The sequence below is a fragment of the Chenopodium album genome, chromosome 1 (assembly GCF_948465745.1).
Source record: "Chenopodium album chromosome 1, dcCheAlbu1.1, whole genome shotgun sequence".
NCBI lineage: Eukaryota > Viridiplantae > Streptophyta > Magnoliopsida > Caryophyllales > Amaranthaceae > Chenopodium > Chenopodium album.
The window spans coordinates 7,214,873-7,232,950 of record NC_137834.1 but is presented as its reverse complement, the minus strand read 5'-3'; the positions used below and the strand labels follow the sequence as shown (position 1 = coordinate 7,232,950).

The 18,078-nt window shown below is 33.1% G+C and overlaps 2 protein-coding genes across 3 annotated transcripts; both read right to left on the bottom strand.

Annotated features, from left to right (window-relative positions):
* Positions 1-8,782: 8,782 nt before the first annotated feature.
* LOC145641631 (protein CORTICAL MICROTUBULE DISORDERING 4-like) lies at positions 8,783-13,177 on the bottom strand. Of its 2 annotated transcripts, XM_081692500.1 has the most exons (5): positions 13,102-13,175; positions 10,631-11,361; positions 10,252-10,452; positions 10,067-10,158; positions 8,783-9,775 (listed from the first exon to the last, which is right to left on the bottom strand). In XM_081692500.1, the coding sequence occupies exons 2-5, from the start codon at positions 11,177-11,179 to the stop codon at positions 9,094-9,096; spliced, it is 1,524 nt and encodes a 507-aa protein (XP_081548626.1). In that variant the 5' UTR covers positions 11,180-11,361; positions 13,102-13,175; the 3' UTR covers positions 8,783-9,093. The 2 variants fall into 2 exon arrangements, with proteins under 2 accessions (XP_081548626.1, XP_081548620.1); XM_081692494.1 differs by having other exon boundaries at positions 10,631-13,177.
* A 148-nt stretch (positions 13,178-13,325) lies between these two features.
* Positions 13,326-17,023, bottom strand: LOC145641646 (uncharacterized). Its single transcript, XM_081692512.1, has 3 exons — positions 16,774-17,023; positions 15,940-16,058; positions 13,326-13,562 (listed from the first exon to the last, which is right to left on the bottom strand). Exons 1-3 carry the CDS (start codon positions 16,953-16,955, stop codon positions 13,543-13,545), a joined length of 321 nt encoding a protein of 106 aa, XP_081548638.1. The 5' UTR covers positions 16,956-17,023; the 3' UTR covers positions 13,326-13,542.
* Positions 17,024-18,078: the final 1,055 nt, after the last annotated feature.

The following is an 18,078-nucleotide window of genomic DNA, read 5'->3' as shown; positions in this document are numbered from 1 at the left end:
TCTAACAGAACCAACCACAGTATAAACAGCCAGGACAATGATACACATAAATTCAATACTCAGCTTGCCTTCAAATTAAGATGCCAACTCCTTTCAAGGTCAAAAATCAAAATCATAAGCAGGTGTTTTAACAGATGTATTCTTACACACGCCACTAAAAGGAAAACCATAACACCATTCCAATGCCAACAAATTGCTGTAATAAAATTCCAATGACGTCAGTAAGAAGTCTACCATCATCATCAAAGACCCCATTGAAAAACTGCGGAATCCAAAATTAACTCGTTACATAGAAGCAAGAGACAGCTCTGCAAGGCCAACATGAAGCAGCAGGATAAGAAAGCCTCAGCAAAAATTTATGACTACAAGCAGCACAACAAGTTGAACAGAAAAATGAAAGAACCACCTAACCTAATCAAACAGCTCAATAGATCAATATAATATACCAAAAACCTATTTCCAAATCTTTCCAGCAGACTCAACCTACTTACAGAAGAAGGAAAAGGGATTTTTTGGCTACATCAAAATTGCTCATCCACCAATTCCCTATCCAGGAATAAAACAAGAAATTAAAAGCAGGGTTGGTTCAAACTAAAAAGAACTGAACGTAAACTAACATCCTGCAAAGGGAACGAGTACTTATCAAAGTAATTAGTTTTTGCTGCCATTGTTTCAGTCAATATCCCTGAACTGCAACAATCATCAGTTACAAGAAGAGCAAACCTACCGCAACACCAAAAATTCAACATCAAGAAGAGGAACAGGAATAAATAATAAATAATAAATAATAAATAATAAATAATAAATAATAAATAATAAATAATAAATAATAAATCATAAATCATAAATCATAAATCATAAATCATAAATCATAAATCATAAATCATAAATCATAAATAATAAATAATAAATAATAAATAATAAATAATAAATAATAAATAATAAATAATAAATAATAAATAATAAATAATAAATAATAAATAATAAATAATAAATAATAAATAATAAATAATAAATAATAAATAATAAATAATAAATAATAAATAATAAATAATAAATAATAAATAATAAATAATAAATAATAAATAATAAATAATAAATAATAAATAATAAATAATAAATAATAAATAATAAATAATAAATAATAAATAATAAATAATAAATAATAAATAATAAATAATAAATAATAAATAATAAATAATAAATAATAAATAATAAATAATAAATAATAATTAATAATTAACAAATAAATAAATAATTAATAATTAACAAATAAATAGTAGAATTAACAATGAACAATGAATAGTACATAATAAATAAATAATAAATTATATATAAATGATAATTAATAATTAATTAATAAATAAATGATAGAACTTTGTCAATTCTTTTCTGCCATTTAGGTGTGATTGCCAAAAGTAAGACAATTGATTATAGGAAGAATACAGGTCACCACAGATGTGAAGGAGGAATCAGATTATCCAAAACTTATGACTGTAAATCTGCAAGAACAAACAAACAACAAAATTCTCCACTTCCAATTCACTCAACTCCAGCAGTCACATAAAACTATGCGAAAATAAAATTTAAAACTAAAATAATACCGGCATACAGCCATATTGAAATATTACCAATCATAAAATTCTTTGAAGTATAACACCATCAAATTCTACCAAAAAGTGTGGTATCTGCACTAGAAACAAACCACAAAACTCTGCATTTATTATTATTAACACACGCACACACATACAGAAAAAGGGCAAACAGGAAAATTTATTAACATAAAATTGTTCAGTTGGACATATACAAAACACTAATAATATGTAAGCCAAGCAAATCTATGTAAAATACAAGGAGTCAAGGACTAAAGAAAAGGCATCAAGAAAAGTAACTACCTCAACAGTTGGATACCTATAATCAATCATGATCACCGACTATGAGTACTGCCAAATGCTTCACAACAAACCAATTATAAACAAAACGCATAACAAAAATGAAATTTAAGTTACAGAACATAAATACAACACCAAATATGTCATGAGGTCCCCAAACCAATAACATTCTTACCCCCCCCCCCCCCTAAGGAAAAAAACAAATTTAGAGCAAGCCAAAAGACATCGTGGTACACGAATAACACTACCACCTTCAAAAGGAGGAGTCTACCTGAAAAACACTTAAATCTGCAGTGCACTATACCACTTCGACTTACACCTAATGCTTCACTACACAAGCTAATACCACGCAAGTTAAAATCAAAGAAAGACAATAAGCGCATACCACCACATCAGAATGCAGAAATTAGAAATTGACAAAAAAAAAAAAAAAAAAAAGTCCCAACACAATGTTAGCATTCACGAAATAAATCCAATACCACATCACTTGGAAAGAGTAGAAATCAATCTGTGTAATCACAAGCAAACACAGGCGCTTCTGAGATGCAAAATACCACACATCTTAAAACCATCAAAGCACAAGCAAAACCTGACTGCTTTCGTAAAGTGTATCAAACCATCAATTCTTTAAAATAGTGCAGTGTCTGCAAGAAAAACAAAGTTCTCCACTTCCAAGTTATCAACTCTAAAACTACATAGAACTATGCAATTAAAAACATACAAAAAAAATAAAAAATACTCTAGCAAATAATTAAATGAATCATACCAAAATTATCAGTGATAAAATTCTTTAGTCTGCCACAAACTATCACATACCTTCATCAACATTAAAAACATTTGAGTAATTCATGAAGCACACTAGGAGTCACGAAGACATTAGCAGGGCTAAGAAACTGGTTCTACAGTCTACACCTTAAATCATTTCTTACCAACCATCACTGACCATGAGAATTGCCAAATGCTTCACACCACAAGCTAATTGAAAAAAAATAACAATAACAACAAATTTTAAAGTAAATAAATAAATTAACATTATAAGGATAAGCACACATACCAGGAAGCTGAAACTAATTCACTCACAAAAAAGAAATACTTAACAGTTGAATTTTCCTAATGCCATACTAGCTGTAAATAACACAGTAGAAACGAATCATTGTAATCTCCAGCAAGCGTGCAACACTGAGGCGATATATATCACAACAAAATAACAACTCAAGACATTACTTCATGATAAATAAATAAATACCTAAAGAAGACAATAACGGGTATAAAGTCGCAAGGAAAGGTTTTACAAGAGTCATTTACAGTATTCAGCCTCACAAATGTAGCAAATTAGGTCTATGATCAAACAGGACTACAAGAGACCAAAAAAAAAAAAAAAAACTAAAAGCAGAACCATTTGCTTATAAAATTTAACATCAACCATACACCATCATCAGATGTTCAACAAGAAATCGATCTCCCAGTATTGTGTATCAAAATAATATAGCGCAAACCTCTAACCAAATCACAACACAAACTTGATCACCATTAATTCAACCGCCAAGAAGCAACTACATGACCAAACAGAACAAAATCCCCAACAATAAGCAAACAATTGAGCATATCGCAACAACGAACTTGATCACTAATATTTTTAACCACAAAGAAACAAGTCGAGACAAAAAAAAAAAAATCCAACAATAAACAGTTAACAAATAAGATTACAAACCTCAGACTCCAATCAAATACCAACCATTCAATCCTCATCGGCGCAATGAAAAACTTCTTTGCATGGTTCAGTTATCAGGTAGTCAACCAAATTAGTCACTGAAAAGCACTAAGAAATAATAATATTCCTAACAATTTATCACTAATCAATAATAAATTACATAGTCAACTACTTCATAATCAAATTTGTTATATAAATAATTAAACTATTACCCAAATTTTTTGGTTAATAAAGGTTTGAGGGTAATTTTTGGTAATCGTCTTTTACAGCAACAGCTTGATTATCGGGAAAACTGCAAAAAATTTTACGACAAGAGACAACACAGCAATGGTCAAAACTAAAAATCGAAACCACTCTAGAGATCGAACACCAATCCAGCAAACCCTTCTGAACATCTTCGTCATGCCAAACTTCAAAAGTTAAACCAAAAACCCCAAATTCGAAGAAATATTTAATCAATCAACGCAATAGATCAAACCTCAATTAACATAAAACGTTTTTATTCAGCCAACTTGATCACCCGATTAATCAACCGCTAATAAGCAACTGCAAGCTCAACAAGAACAAACCAAAAGATACCCTAATTCGAAAAAATTTGTTAATCAATTAACTAAACTGGGCAAGCATCAAATAGCTCAAAACCTATTATATAGAGCCAACTTGACCAACGATTCTTCAACAGCCAATATGCAACTGCATGCTCAACACAAATCAAACCAGACAAAAAACCCAATTCGAAAAAATTGGTATTCAATCAGCTCAAATGATCAAGCGTCAAATAGCACAACCTCTTTGATGATCAACGAAATCAACAAACAACTTACTTGAATAACGATTATTCAACTTCCAATAAGCATGCTCTACAAAAATCAAACCAAAAAACCCTAATTCCAAAAAAAACGGTTACCCAAGTGGATCAAGCATCAATAAGGGCAAACCTTTGACAAAATTTGGCAACAAAATCGACAAAAAAACATACTTGATCACTGAGGATTCTAACACCAAGAAGCCACTGGATGCTAATGATCATAAATAAGAAAAAAACATAACTTGGAGGAATTCATAGAAATTTAATTTCAAACATAAAAATAAATCAAACCCCAAATTCTTCGGCGGAATTAAATTTGAAAGATCACAACTGCCACAGATATTATACTGACCAATCCATAAGAAGCAGCAAATTAGGTCCATGATCGAACAAGAATAGAACACATAACAGCCAGCATACTGCAAACAAAATTCCAATTAAACCATCATAAAACTGAAAACTTCAGAGTCCCACACCCAAACTCAAGGAACCAAAGAACCAAAGAACCTCAACCACACCATCATCAAATGTTCGAGTAATTAATCTACAAGTATACAATGACACCCTACTACTGTACACAATCAGGCCCATCACTTCATCATGACATGAGTAAACAAATTCACAAGACTTTGGGTGGCCGGAAGCAATTAAGTATACACACACTAAACATCTGCAAGAGCTAAAGCCACTACAAGCAGAATAAAGAAGCCACAACCTTTAAGCAAATCGTGAAACCAAATCAACACAAACCTTAAAGAATATTACAACACCAACTTGATCATCAACAATTCAACTGTCAACAAATAACCACATGACCAACTAAAAAGAAATATCCAGTAATAAGCAAACCTTATAGCAAATAACAACCACCTACTTGATCACCAATAATTTAACAGCAAAGAAGCAAGTCAAGGCAAAGGAAACTCCACCAATAAATTAACTGATTATAAAGAAATCAAACCTCAAACTTCAATCAAATACCCATCCATTCTGTCCTCACCACAAGGCAATTTTTTCTTTGCAAGTCTCGTGTCAGGTTAGTTAGACATTTTAGTCACTAAAAAGCACCACTAACAATAATAATATTCATAAAAATTAATCACTAATCAGAAATTAATTAATACCAAGTTAAACTACTACAAATCAGATTAGTTATATAGAAATTTATACATTTACCCAATTTTTTTTGGTCAAGATAGGTTTGTGGATAATTTTTGGTGATAACTGGTAATTATCACAACAGCATGATTGTCCAAAAACTGCAAAAGTAGCTGCCCATAACTCCTGCAACACTTTTATGCAACAAAAAACAGTGCAGCAACAGACAAAACGTCAAATCAAAACAGCTCTACAGATCAAACACCAATACCTGCAAGCCTTCCTGATAATCAAAAATCAAACCAAACACCCTAAATTCAAAGAATTTTATATTCAATCAGCGTGATAGATCAAACCTCAATTAACCCAAACCTTTTTATTCAGCCAACTTGATCACCAATTATAAAACAGCCAACAAGCAACTTCAAGTATCAAATAGCGCAAAACCTTTACATTCATCCAAGGTGATCACCAATTATTCAACAGCCAATAAGCAACAGCATGCTCAAAAAGAATCAAACCAAACAAAAAACCGAATTCGAAAAAAATTGGTAATCAATCCACTCAAATGATTTATCATATCAAATAGCGCAAACCTCTTTAATGATCAACGATATCGACAGACAACGTACTTGAATAACGATTATTCAACTTCTGCATGATCTACAAAAATCAAACTAAAGAACCCTAATTCATAAAAATTGGTTACCCATCAGTCCTGATCAATCATCAATAAGCACAAACCTTTGAAGAAATTTGGCCATGAAATCAACAAATAACCTACTTGACGATTCAAACACTAAGCATAAACCTACACAAAACATCTGCAAGAGCTAAAGCAACAACAAGCTAAATAAAGAAGTCAAAACCTTTAAGCAAATCATGACACCAAATTAGGACAAACCTTTTCAGAGTAGTACAACAACTTGATCACCAGTAATTCAACTGTCAAGAAGCAACCATATCACCAAACAAATAGAAATCTCCAACAATAAGCAAACCTTTTAGCAAATAAAGGCAACCGACTTGATCACTAATAATTTAACAGCAAACAAGCAAGGCAAGACAGAAAAATTCCAACAATAAATTAGTATCAGCTAATAAACCTCAATCAAATACCCAACCACTGAGTCCTCCTCGCAATGTAATTTTTTTCCTTGTAAGTCTTGGTATCAGCTAATTAACCAAATTAGTCACTATGCAATAATAATAATCTTCACGAATTAATCAATAACCAATATCAAGTCCAACTACTTCAAAATCAAATTTGTTATGTAAAAATTTAAACTTTTACCCAAATTATCTAGACTTGTGGATGATTTTTGGTGATAATTGGTAGTATTTCACAGCGACAGCTAGATTGTTCGAAAATCTGCAAAATAATATGCCACAAGAAACACCAATAATTCGGAACCAGTCAAAACGGCAAATCAAAACAGCTTTAGAGGAAACTAAACACCCATCCTGCAGACCTTTGAGATGATATTGGGAAACGAAATCAACAATAATTCAACCAATAACCCCAAAATCGAAAAAATTGATAATCAATCAGCGCGATAGATCAAACCTCAATTGACAACCCAAACCTTAACATGATCACCCACAAATCAAAAGCGAGTACGCAACTGAATGCTCAACAAAAATCAAACCCAAAAAAAACCTAATTCGAAAAAATTGGTAATCAACCACTTCAACAGACCAATCAATTAGCGCAAACCTTTATGACGATCTTTGGAAACGAAATCAACCATCAACTAATTGAAGACCGATTTATTGCATGCTCTACAAAAACCAACCAAAAACCCTAATTCGAAAAATTTGGTAACCAATCAGCATCAAAATAAGCGCAAACCCTTTGACGAAATTCGGCAATGAAATCAACAAAAAAAAACCTACTTGATCACCACCAATAATCAACCTCCAAGAAGCAACTGCAGGATCACAATCACAGAAAAGAAACGACCGAATTCGTAGATAATCGTAGAAATTGATAATTAAAATAAAATCAAATCACAAATCAAACCCTAGTTCTTCAACGAAATTGAATCCTCAACCAAACGATTACAAATCCCGCAAACAGAATACCGATCAATCCAAAGAAAAGCAGCAACAATCAACATAGAAAACCCTACAATCATCAATTCAAATAAACAGAATCCCGATCACAAATTACGCAAGACGATAAAACGCAAAAACAGCGAAGCAGAAAATAAAACGGAGAGATACGAAGACAGAAGACGAAGCAAAATACAGAGCATAAAAAAGATAATGAAGAAGAGGAGGGTTTTGGGGGGGGGTATTTATAAGGTGGATGAGGCGGTTAAGGTTTCTATATTTGACGCGCTTTCTGGAATTTTCACGCGATTTCCGAAAGTCGGTGAGTTAGATTTTTTTAAATAAACTTTCTTTTTTTTTTGCCTTCTACGTGTCCTTTTTTTCTTTATGGGCGGCCAGATGCGACTCTGACTTTTTTTTTTTTGCCATTAATTAATTGCCTTTTAAAAAAAAAAAAAAAAAAAAAAAAAAAAAAAAAAAAAAAAAAAAAAGGAGTGGTGAGTGATCTATTTCTTAACATGAATCATGACCGACCTAATAGTAACCTATTCATCTATCTATCTATCTATAGTACTATATAAAGAGAAAGCACTTCTTCGTCGATAAATTTTGTTTTTCCTAAAATACTCTTCTATTTTTTTAAAATTACATTATTTACCCACAATTAAAAAATATTTTTTTATTAAAAAAAAAAATTATCCTATCATAACTACTCATAAACATAAAACTACCCTATAATAACTGCTCCACTTCTTTCACATAAATGTATATCTTCAACTGTAAAACCGCTCTTAAGTTTTTTTTTTTTTTTTTCCTTCTTTCACAATTTTAGACATTGACATTTTTTAGGGCATTGACATTGTAAATTAGAGTAACTTTTTAGCTTCTTACAAATTAGCTGATTTGTCCCAATCAACTCTTTAAATAATCTCTTTTATCAAACAATCAAATTAGATGATTTTTGATGAATATTTAGAGTCAATATTTGAAAACTTTACGGAACAATGCCAATGTAATATTTAGAGTCAATATTTGAAAACTTTGATGACAACTCCTCATTGATCTTATAATCTATAATTCAAGTATGGATTATAAGGAGTTATTTTTATTTATTTTTTTATTACTATTTTTTTTAACATTTACTTTTATATCAAATACAAAAATACCCACTAGGATCAACTCTAAGACAATCAATAAAAAAAAATGATAACTCTAATTCACCTAAAATTACCAAGCAGAACAAACCATATGGACAACCAAGAATCAACTCCTTTATAGTGTTAGTATTACAAAGAAGGTCCAATTGGGCCAAGTTCCTTTAGGCATGACAGAAGTTCATTGTCATCTTAACTCCTAACAACACACAAGTACACTTTAAACACTAATCAACAATTGATCTTATTTTACAATCTAAAATCACCACTCATAAATTGATCTACAACAAATAAAAGAATGATCATAATTTCAATACCATTGAATTGAATCATATTACAATATGCAATGAAAAGAATCCCAACTATTCCAAAGAATTAAGGGTTCTTCACTTTGATTCTCAATTTCCTTGCAATTTGAGAAGCCTTAGGATGAACTGGTCTCTTGCTAGAATCACTTTGCTCAACCTCAACCCAGTTCATAACCTTAAGGATAAGTGCTTGAGGAACTTTTCGAACATCAGCATCAGATTTGCTTTTCGATTTCTTCAATCCCATTTCGAGTGCCTTCTCTATAAACTCCATAAACCAACTCCCAGCTTCTGATTCTATCTGCTTACACAGCTTGATCATGCTGCTTAAGCACCCTGAATCTGCACCAGGCTGCTTGTTTTCATCATTTTCGACGTTATTGCAGTCTCCTTTCTTGTCCAAACTCGGTTTTGAATGTGACCTTAAGACCCTCCCATTGTTACTTGGTTTCTGAATTTCACTCACCCTTTCAGGAAATGATGCAATGGACTTGTACAAGGCTAGTCTTCTCTTAGAGGTGCTGTTTGGTTCATTGTCGTGGAATCGGTCCATGGAATTATGTGTTATTTCGTGTAAGATTGGACCGTCTTCTTTCTTTTCTAATTTGGTTTCGAGGGTGGAAGCTGCTGCTTGAATTGACACCATGTCAGTCACTGCTTGTGTAATTTGATTTTGAAATTCCAGAAACTGATCAAAGCAGGATGCTGGTGCATCTGCCTTTGCTGATTTGCTCAAATTCGAAAACATCCTGCAAAACAAGCCCATAACATTTAAGTCTTTGTTTATTTACATGAAGTATGTTATTGATGAATGATCAATATTGAAATTAACACTCCCAAGTTTAGAAGAAATACTCTCCTATTTCCTAAAATGCCACTACCAAATATTATTCCATATAACAACTAAATCCGGACAAAGGGACTTGGGAGGATTACTTTAGTGTCATAACTTATCATTCCGTACAATCACTATACAAAAGGTTAGGATAATATGACAACTAATTTTGAGCAACGGAGAACAAAATCAGTGTGATTCTTACTTGAGGCAGCGGACAACATTGTCTGTCGCAGTAGACTGTCTTAACGCCTGAAACGCAATCTTTTGAGCTCGTTCTCTCTGCTGAACGGCTTCCTGATATGCAAAAAAAGACACAGCAAAAACAGTCAGAAATGAACAAATTGTTCACCTCAATCAACAATTAAAGATCAAAATTAAACAACTTACTTTGCCAAGCATAGCAAGCTTTCCTGGTAAATTTACTGATAAACTTGTGCCACTGTTAGAATTAAAGGTTGGGTTACTAGATTGTGATTGTAACTGTTGTGGGGTTGCCTTTGAATTGGAAGAATTCAGCACATTTACTGCTGAATTTACACAACTTCCATCTCTCCTTAGACTTGGTGGAGGTGTACAACTTTTCTTATCCTGCATAATTACAACCACTTTATCAGCAATTTGCACATTTATATATCTCACATAGTCAACATTTTACGGGTCCATTCGATATCGTTGTAAGTTTTTAGTTTTATCCCACAACATATAAAATTGAAAACAAACAACGATACGCAACATAACATTAAACTCGAAAGAGCAATGTACCTACAGCTATATTAGGAGTGGAAGTATTCTTTGGCCCTCTTTCATTGACACTTTTACTCCTTGGAAACTTCAAAGTAGTGGGTGTCACACAACTTTTCCTAATCAAACCAGGACTTTCACCCCTTGAATCAAACTTTGAAGACAGCAAATTACCCCCAACAGAAGCCCTAATTCCTGAATTACAATGATCTTTTACCATTTTTACTGACCTAACCATAGGAGACATTGGAGGAGGATGAAATTTTACAGCACTACCCTTTTCTTTCATTGGAGTACATTGATCAAAATCTAAAGGAACAGGTTTTAATTTGGGAGAAGTAATAATATTTCCATCAAACCCATTACTTTGATTCAATTCCCAAGAACCTCTTCTTGGAGTTCCATTGATCACCATTTTTTGCTCAGTTTTTTCTTTCTTTCCTCTAAGACCCATCAAGGGTTCCGGAGTACCCATAAAAGGGTGTCTACCCGGTAGCGGTTTAGCGCCTTTTGCTATCGGAACAGGCGATCCAGGCTCCAATTTCTCCACATAAATGAACTGACCAAGCTGCATTTTATTGCTTAAAACAAGATCATCTTGCTCATAAGGTAGGCTGACATAAATGGAATGTGAAGAATCGGATACTTTGATGTAGAATCCATGTTTAGGCCATAGATTCTTCTCATCGAGCTCGGCCGGTACGATATCGGTTACCTGAAGAAGTGAGCTCCGGTGCTCGCCCGTGGGTTTCACCCCTGTTTTTAAACCATCAAGAAGTTTTACTAGAACCCCTGGTGCTAATGTTGCCATTATTCAACCAAGAAACTAAAGAACTGATCAAAGTATACCTTAAAGTAGAAATCTTTAAGGTTTAATTTTCCAATTTAGAGTGCTAAATTGAAGAATTTAATCAAGAAACAGGGCAAATCAAAGATGGGTTTTTGAGATTTTTTAGAAAAAAATTGAAAATTTGGGGTTTTAGAAAATCTCTTACTTTCAAATCATCTATAAAAATATTGGGGTTATCAAAGGATTAAAAGTTTACGTTAATGGTGACAAAAGTAGTAAAATTTTTGTTTTTTGTTTTTTTTTTGTTTTTTTTTTCTTTTTGTTGGGGAAGATGAAGTGAGAGTAACGGTAAAGAAGGCAGATGAGAGAGAAAAAGAGAGCGTGAGTAAATTTAAAAATGGTTTTAGAACGTTGCCGCAACGGTCACATGTCGAGCGGTGAGAGGGTTTCGGGTCATGATTGTATTTGAATTATTAAAATGGAGCTGCTAATTAATGTGGGTTTGTTGAGCTTTGGCTTTATTTTGACTTTGCTTAGGTTCTAATTAGGGAAAAGTAATCCCACTTAAGTTGTGCACTGAAAAATGTGTAGTAATTTTATCTTTATTTACATTAATTACTTTGTGACTTGGAGTAATATAAACAAAAAAATTGTTTATAATGTGTTTTTTTACCTCTTTCGGATTTAAATGGTTCTCACTGCATACAAATATGATAACGCGATCCATGATAGATGTTATGTTATGACTAACCTATTTGTTATGTCAAAATGTAGTGGTAGAGCTGGAATTTTTAAGACAGGGTATCGATATTATATACACCATGTTAGTAAATAATCTTTTTAACTAGAAGCAATGATATAAATTCATTATGAAGTAGGTCTAACAAAAACATGACCATCCTTATCCATTGCAAGAATCAGTGAATGTCAACGGAATGGAAATGGTATACATATGCCTCCTAACTTGCTAAGTCGTTGAGAAGAACTATGTTTAGGTTATGTCAACTACACAATTAGAATTATTATATTGAACAGGTTTTAGACAACTAACCACGTTTATTAAACTAATTGAAATATAGTCTCTTCAAATTATTCATAATATACAGAATATGTCTTCTTTTTTTTTTTTTTTTGACAAGGAATATACAGAATATGTCAAATACAATAGTTGGCAAAAAGTCTAGCAAAGCAAACTTTGTTGATTTGTTATGAGCCTAATTTAGGTAAAATCTTTGTTCATCTACCCCCTTTCCTAATTAAAAGGATTAAGTCAACCACTAGCCAAATCCAATATTGATTTAGTAGAGAAATAACAGATTAGCAACATTCCTCTATTGTAGAACATTCCAATTAGGGAGAGGAGATTCTCAGACAGATCAATACACCAATTAGTACATGGATTCTCAAGCCTATCGTACATTCATACAGCAGTGCAAGACTTCGTGCACGGACTAGGACCAATTTTTTCGAATGAAGTATCTTACGTGATATACGAGTATTAGGCTTAGCAAAGATCAAATACAGCAGTACATTCTATACTTACCATTTTATCATACAGCAGTACATTCTCTACTTACCCTTCACAAAATGTGATTTACGAGTATTAGGCTTAGCAAAGATCAAATATCAGGTGCTAAATCCAAAATCTGGATTGAGTCCCTTTTTTTTCGAAAGAAGTATCTTACGTGTGCTTTATATAATCTGACCTTTATGGATTTGATCATCTCAAAAAGCTCGTTAAATAGCTTTGCCTGTACTAAATACAGGAGGCAGCCCTCAGCTTGGCATCAATACATGTGATGCACATAAATAACCTGCTGGGAGGGGAAACTGATCAAAAGCTTTTAAAACAACACTCAGCACTAAAATGATTACAGATTATGTTTTTAGTTTTTCATTGAAATTATTTTGAGAAATTTGAGAATGTGAAAAAACCAAATCTTTACATGATTGAATTCTTTCTCCAAAATTCAGTGCTAACAAGCAGCCTGCTGGCAAACAACAGGTTCAGATTGTATTAAAAGTTCAAAATCTCAAAAATATATGATTAACCTTCTCGCTTTGTCATCCAAAAGTGTGGTCTAACTAAAAAGACGCCAATTCATACATCCACCATGTCCGCTACTGGATTCAAATTGAAGGCCTTGCTATAGAGGAGTAGCAAATCCTGTCACCATAGATAGGAAAAGAGTTTATGCTAAACACATAAATGTACCATCCAAATGAAGAAATAATAATAACTTAAACAAATGGCAATGAGTTTCAGATTTGCTTTCTTTTGTCTACATTATCTTTATCCTTTTTGTAAGATTTTGGAGTTTTGGGGTGAGGGGGAGATAGTAGGCAGGGGAATGTAAAAGTACTTAAATTGGCAGTAATTACACAATATAGATGCTCCATGAACCAAGTTAAAACAGAGGTCCTATAATACTTCAGCAACACTTGAAATGGTCAGTACAAACTACAAAATGAAATTGTAGAAATGATATGGTTTTTTGCTGCATTTTATCTGTTTTCAAGCAGAACTAAACAGTATTTACTTTCTTTAGTGAAGTTTCCTGATTTCTAATTTGAAAACAATGTCACAAGTGTTAAACAAATGAGATCACTACAGCTACATAAACACATGGACAATATTCAAAATTAGTGTGTGCTCCACGCAGAATTTCATTTTGCGTAAATCAGTTGGATTCCCTTCTTGATTTTGAAATTACAAGTGTCCATCGCATAGTCTCAAACTAAAATCTTAACTGTACCTCATTAGACCTGGGAATACCTTCCAGATTCAACTCATTAGACAACCCTAACAGATTAGAGCCAAACCAACCTGAAGTAGCTATATACTGGTATCTGCTATTTCCTTGGAACTCCTATCCCAGCACAAGAAGAGGCTAAAGTTATGTACTACGCATATAACATACATAGTATAAATATAAATCTCCTTCAAGGTAAATTGAGGTTGATTTTCAAATATCCAAGCAACAATCAAACAAGGTTAAGAATAACACATCTGTTGTCCAGTTATAGACTATCCATGACAAGCTATCTGCCCTAGAAAAATCATAGGTCAAGATGGGTGACAAATTTGATTAAAAGGCTTTCATTACAAAGGGTGGTTAAAACAATTTCATCACAGCATATGGTTGTAAAGGCTTTCAATACCCCACCCAAAGTAGCTTCGTTCTCATCACAACCTGAGAGATAATGCCTGATAATATGTTTTCTGATACCAAGAAGTATGCTACCAAATCTGAAGTTCAACTTCAGAAAGTAAAAAGTGCACGTACTATCCATCCTAAAGGTGAAAGGCATGAAACAAGAATGCAACAGCAGCAATTAATATTTCACAGTTGGGTCACTGGGTGTTGATACCATGAAATTAAAGTCTGTCATGATCAAACCCATTGAAAGTCAAAACTCGTAATAACATAAAACCATGACACAGCATGTTTCCAGATGAAGGACAGGCTGGGTGTAGATAAATCATATTAGCTAATAACTGTTGTAGATATTGCCTCTGTTAGCACTCTCTCTCCCTACAGCCACAACATGTAATGTCAGAAAAAATAGAGAGAAACCCAAAATTTTGCTTTTGGAGTTTCTACCCTCACTAGCACTCTAGTAACACTTATCCCAGCATCAAGCAACACAAACCACAGAAGAGTCTCCAAAGCAAAGGAAGGATTAAGATATGCTGAGATCCGGATGCGGGAGTAAAAAGCCAGCATCTTTGTGCTTTTGATTCCACTAGCTAGTGAACAAACTCCAGGTCCCCCACTATTAATCAATAGAAAGAGCTGCTCATTGTTTCCGCTAATAATCAGGCATCAGTTAATAGCTCAGAGAGATATCAAATTAAGTACCAAGTACATGATGATTAATCTCAGACAAGCATATCAACTGAAGCTTTTAATCCAATATTCCAAACTCACTCAGGAGATGCCTCGAATTTCAGACTTAAAAATGCAACTTTAATCAAATCACTATTATCAGGCCACTCTATGGGACATTTAACAGACCCTAATCAAGCTAATTAGTTAAAAATTAAAAACATAGTCATTAACCCTACCAGGCTACCCCAGAGACATTTAGTTCTACACCAACAGACCCATACGCACAAAAATCACCTCTAAGTGTGGAAGATAAATTCTTTAACCACCATATACCCATGAGACCATGAGGCTTAGAAATTATGCGGTATTTCAGGGAAGAACCTATATTTCCAGTTTTTGAATGATAGCACTCACAGGGTATTTAGAGTTCAGAGACTTCGGACTTACCAAGATATTTGACTATAATCAATAAGCGCTATTAGTACAAAAAAGCTCTGATCAAGAATTGTCTATTATCAATTTAAAGGTATACTAGTATTCTCATTTACAAGGTGAAAACCTATTGTAAACCACATATCATATGGTAACAACACTGATAACCTGTCTTTATAAGTATAACAGCTACAATCGACATCAAAAACATAATAAAACATAGACTAATCGTATCAACAAATACTAATAAAAATAAGAGCGTGCTGCTGAGAAATTTACCTTCAGAAAGGCAACCCCAGCTCTGTGCATGTAGTGATAGCAAGGAATTGAACAAGGCAGAAGCAGTAGCACTATGCAAAGGCATCAATGATACGGCACAACCCAACTCCACCGGAATCCTATATCCACAGGGTCATTTGATTAGGACATGATTAACCCACAACAAAAAGTCCAAACATCAATTAAGCAATACTTAAATATCAATTATCCTATATCTGCATATAATGGTTCAACAAAACCCAACTCCACCGAAATCCTAAATCCCCTAAGTCCTTAGATTAGCACATAATTCAATTTACCCACAACAAAAACTCAAATCATCAATTTAGTAACACTTCAATAACAATGTACAAAATTTCCTCTACATAGAAGCAAAAAATCTACACAAAAGGATCAGAGATGGAGAAAATGTGCCAACGTATTAGGTTCATAAAACAATCAATATGTCATGAAATAGGTAATTCACAATGATAACCAAACAAATAAAACTTGTAAATGCATAGAAAACCCAACAATTAATAATATTCACAAAAAAAAAAAAAAAAAACAATTACCCTTGATACAAATGCAATTCTAATAAGCAATCAAGTATCCAAACTTCAACCCCAGATTACAATTTTTAAATTTTACGCAGTAGATATCACAATAGACAATAATCAACAAAAAAAATGCAATCTTGAAAAACACATACAAATCACACAAATGGTAATAATAAGCTATCAAATTACAACAGGAAATCAACCAATTTCATGAATTCAGCATTAAACTCAAATGAACATAACATAATACCCAAATTAATACAATCTAAAGCCCAAAAAAAAAAAAAAAAATTACCTAGAAGAAGTGAAAAGCTTCTGGAAAGAACGGGGGTTAGAAGAGGAAGTAAAGCCAGGAAATTTAGAAGCTCCAGAAAAAGAAGTAGAATTGGAACCGCAAAGTTTGGAAAGGGCGTTTCGTGTAGCTGAGACAGAAGAAGACTGTAGGGCTTGTCTTGCTCTTCCACAAACACTCGCCATTGCTCAAATTTCTCTCTCCTCTGCGCCCAGTTTTCAGGCTTTCAGAGTTCAGTGACGGGCTCTAAACTTGGATTTAGGGGTGCTGTTTTGTTATGGACTTATGGTTTGGGTCAATGTTTACTCGTCAGGTTATTTTTTGGGCTGGGTGGTCAAGAGAAGGTCTATTGATAAAAGGGTTACAATGAACCCATCTAATAAAACTATTATCGGCCTGTTCGACATTAGCTTTCACTGGTTTGACTGCAACTTCACAAAAAATAAAAGTGTTTTTGTAATGTAGTGGTTAAGGTAGCTTTTAGGGGTAGAAGTAATTTTTATTAAGGGCGTGTTTGGGAAAACATAACTGTGAAGGTAGTTGTTAGCTGTAAAGGTAGTTGTTAGTTGTCAACAAGATGGTAGTTGTTAAGATATACTTCCTCCGTTCTTTTATTATTGTACCACTTGAAGTTTCACAAATATTGCATCATTTTCTCTTTAGGAAAAAAATTATTTGTGTTCACACTACAAATACCCAACATACCCTTGCTTTTTCACACAACTTTGTGAACTGCTAAACGTCGCTCCCATTTTACTTATTAACACTCCCTTTTTGACATGGAAGGACGATATTGCCCTTTGTGTAAGTTGTAGTGTATAATGGTATAATATCATTCTCGACCCCTCCACTTACTACCACGTGGTAAAAAAAATCCCGACACTACCACATCCGACCCCACCACATTCGATCTACCACCAAAAATCCGAGTTTTTTTTTAAAAAAAAATCATTAAGCATTAACGACGGGTATAGGACGATGGAAGACGACAACGTTCGGACACCGGAAGCTTCGTCGGAGGATTCTGTAAGTCGTCGTACTTTTTTTAAAAAAAATTGAAATAAAACATCCGCCTAAAAATTTAGGATCCGCCTAGGTGGATTCGGAAATTTTATGTAAATTTTTGGGCGGATGTCATGTTTGGTTTTTTTTTTTTAAATTTTTTATTATTATTATTATTATTAGTAATCTTTATATTATTAGAATCTTTGTATATTATTATTATTATTAGTAATCTTTATATTATTAGAATCTTTGTATATTATTAATCTTTGTAGTAGTAATCTTTGTATATTATTATTGTAATCT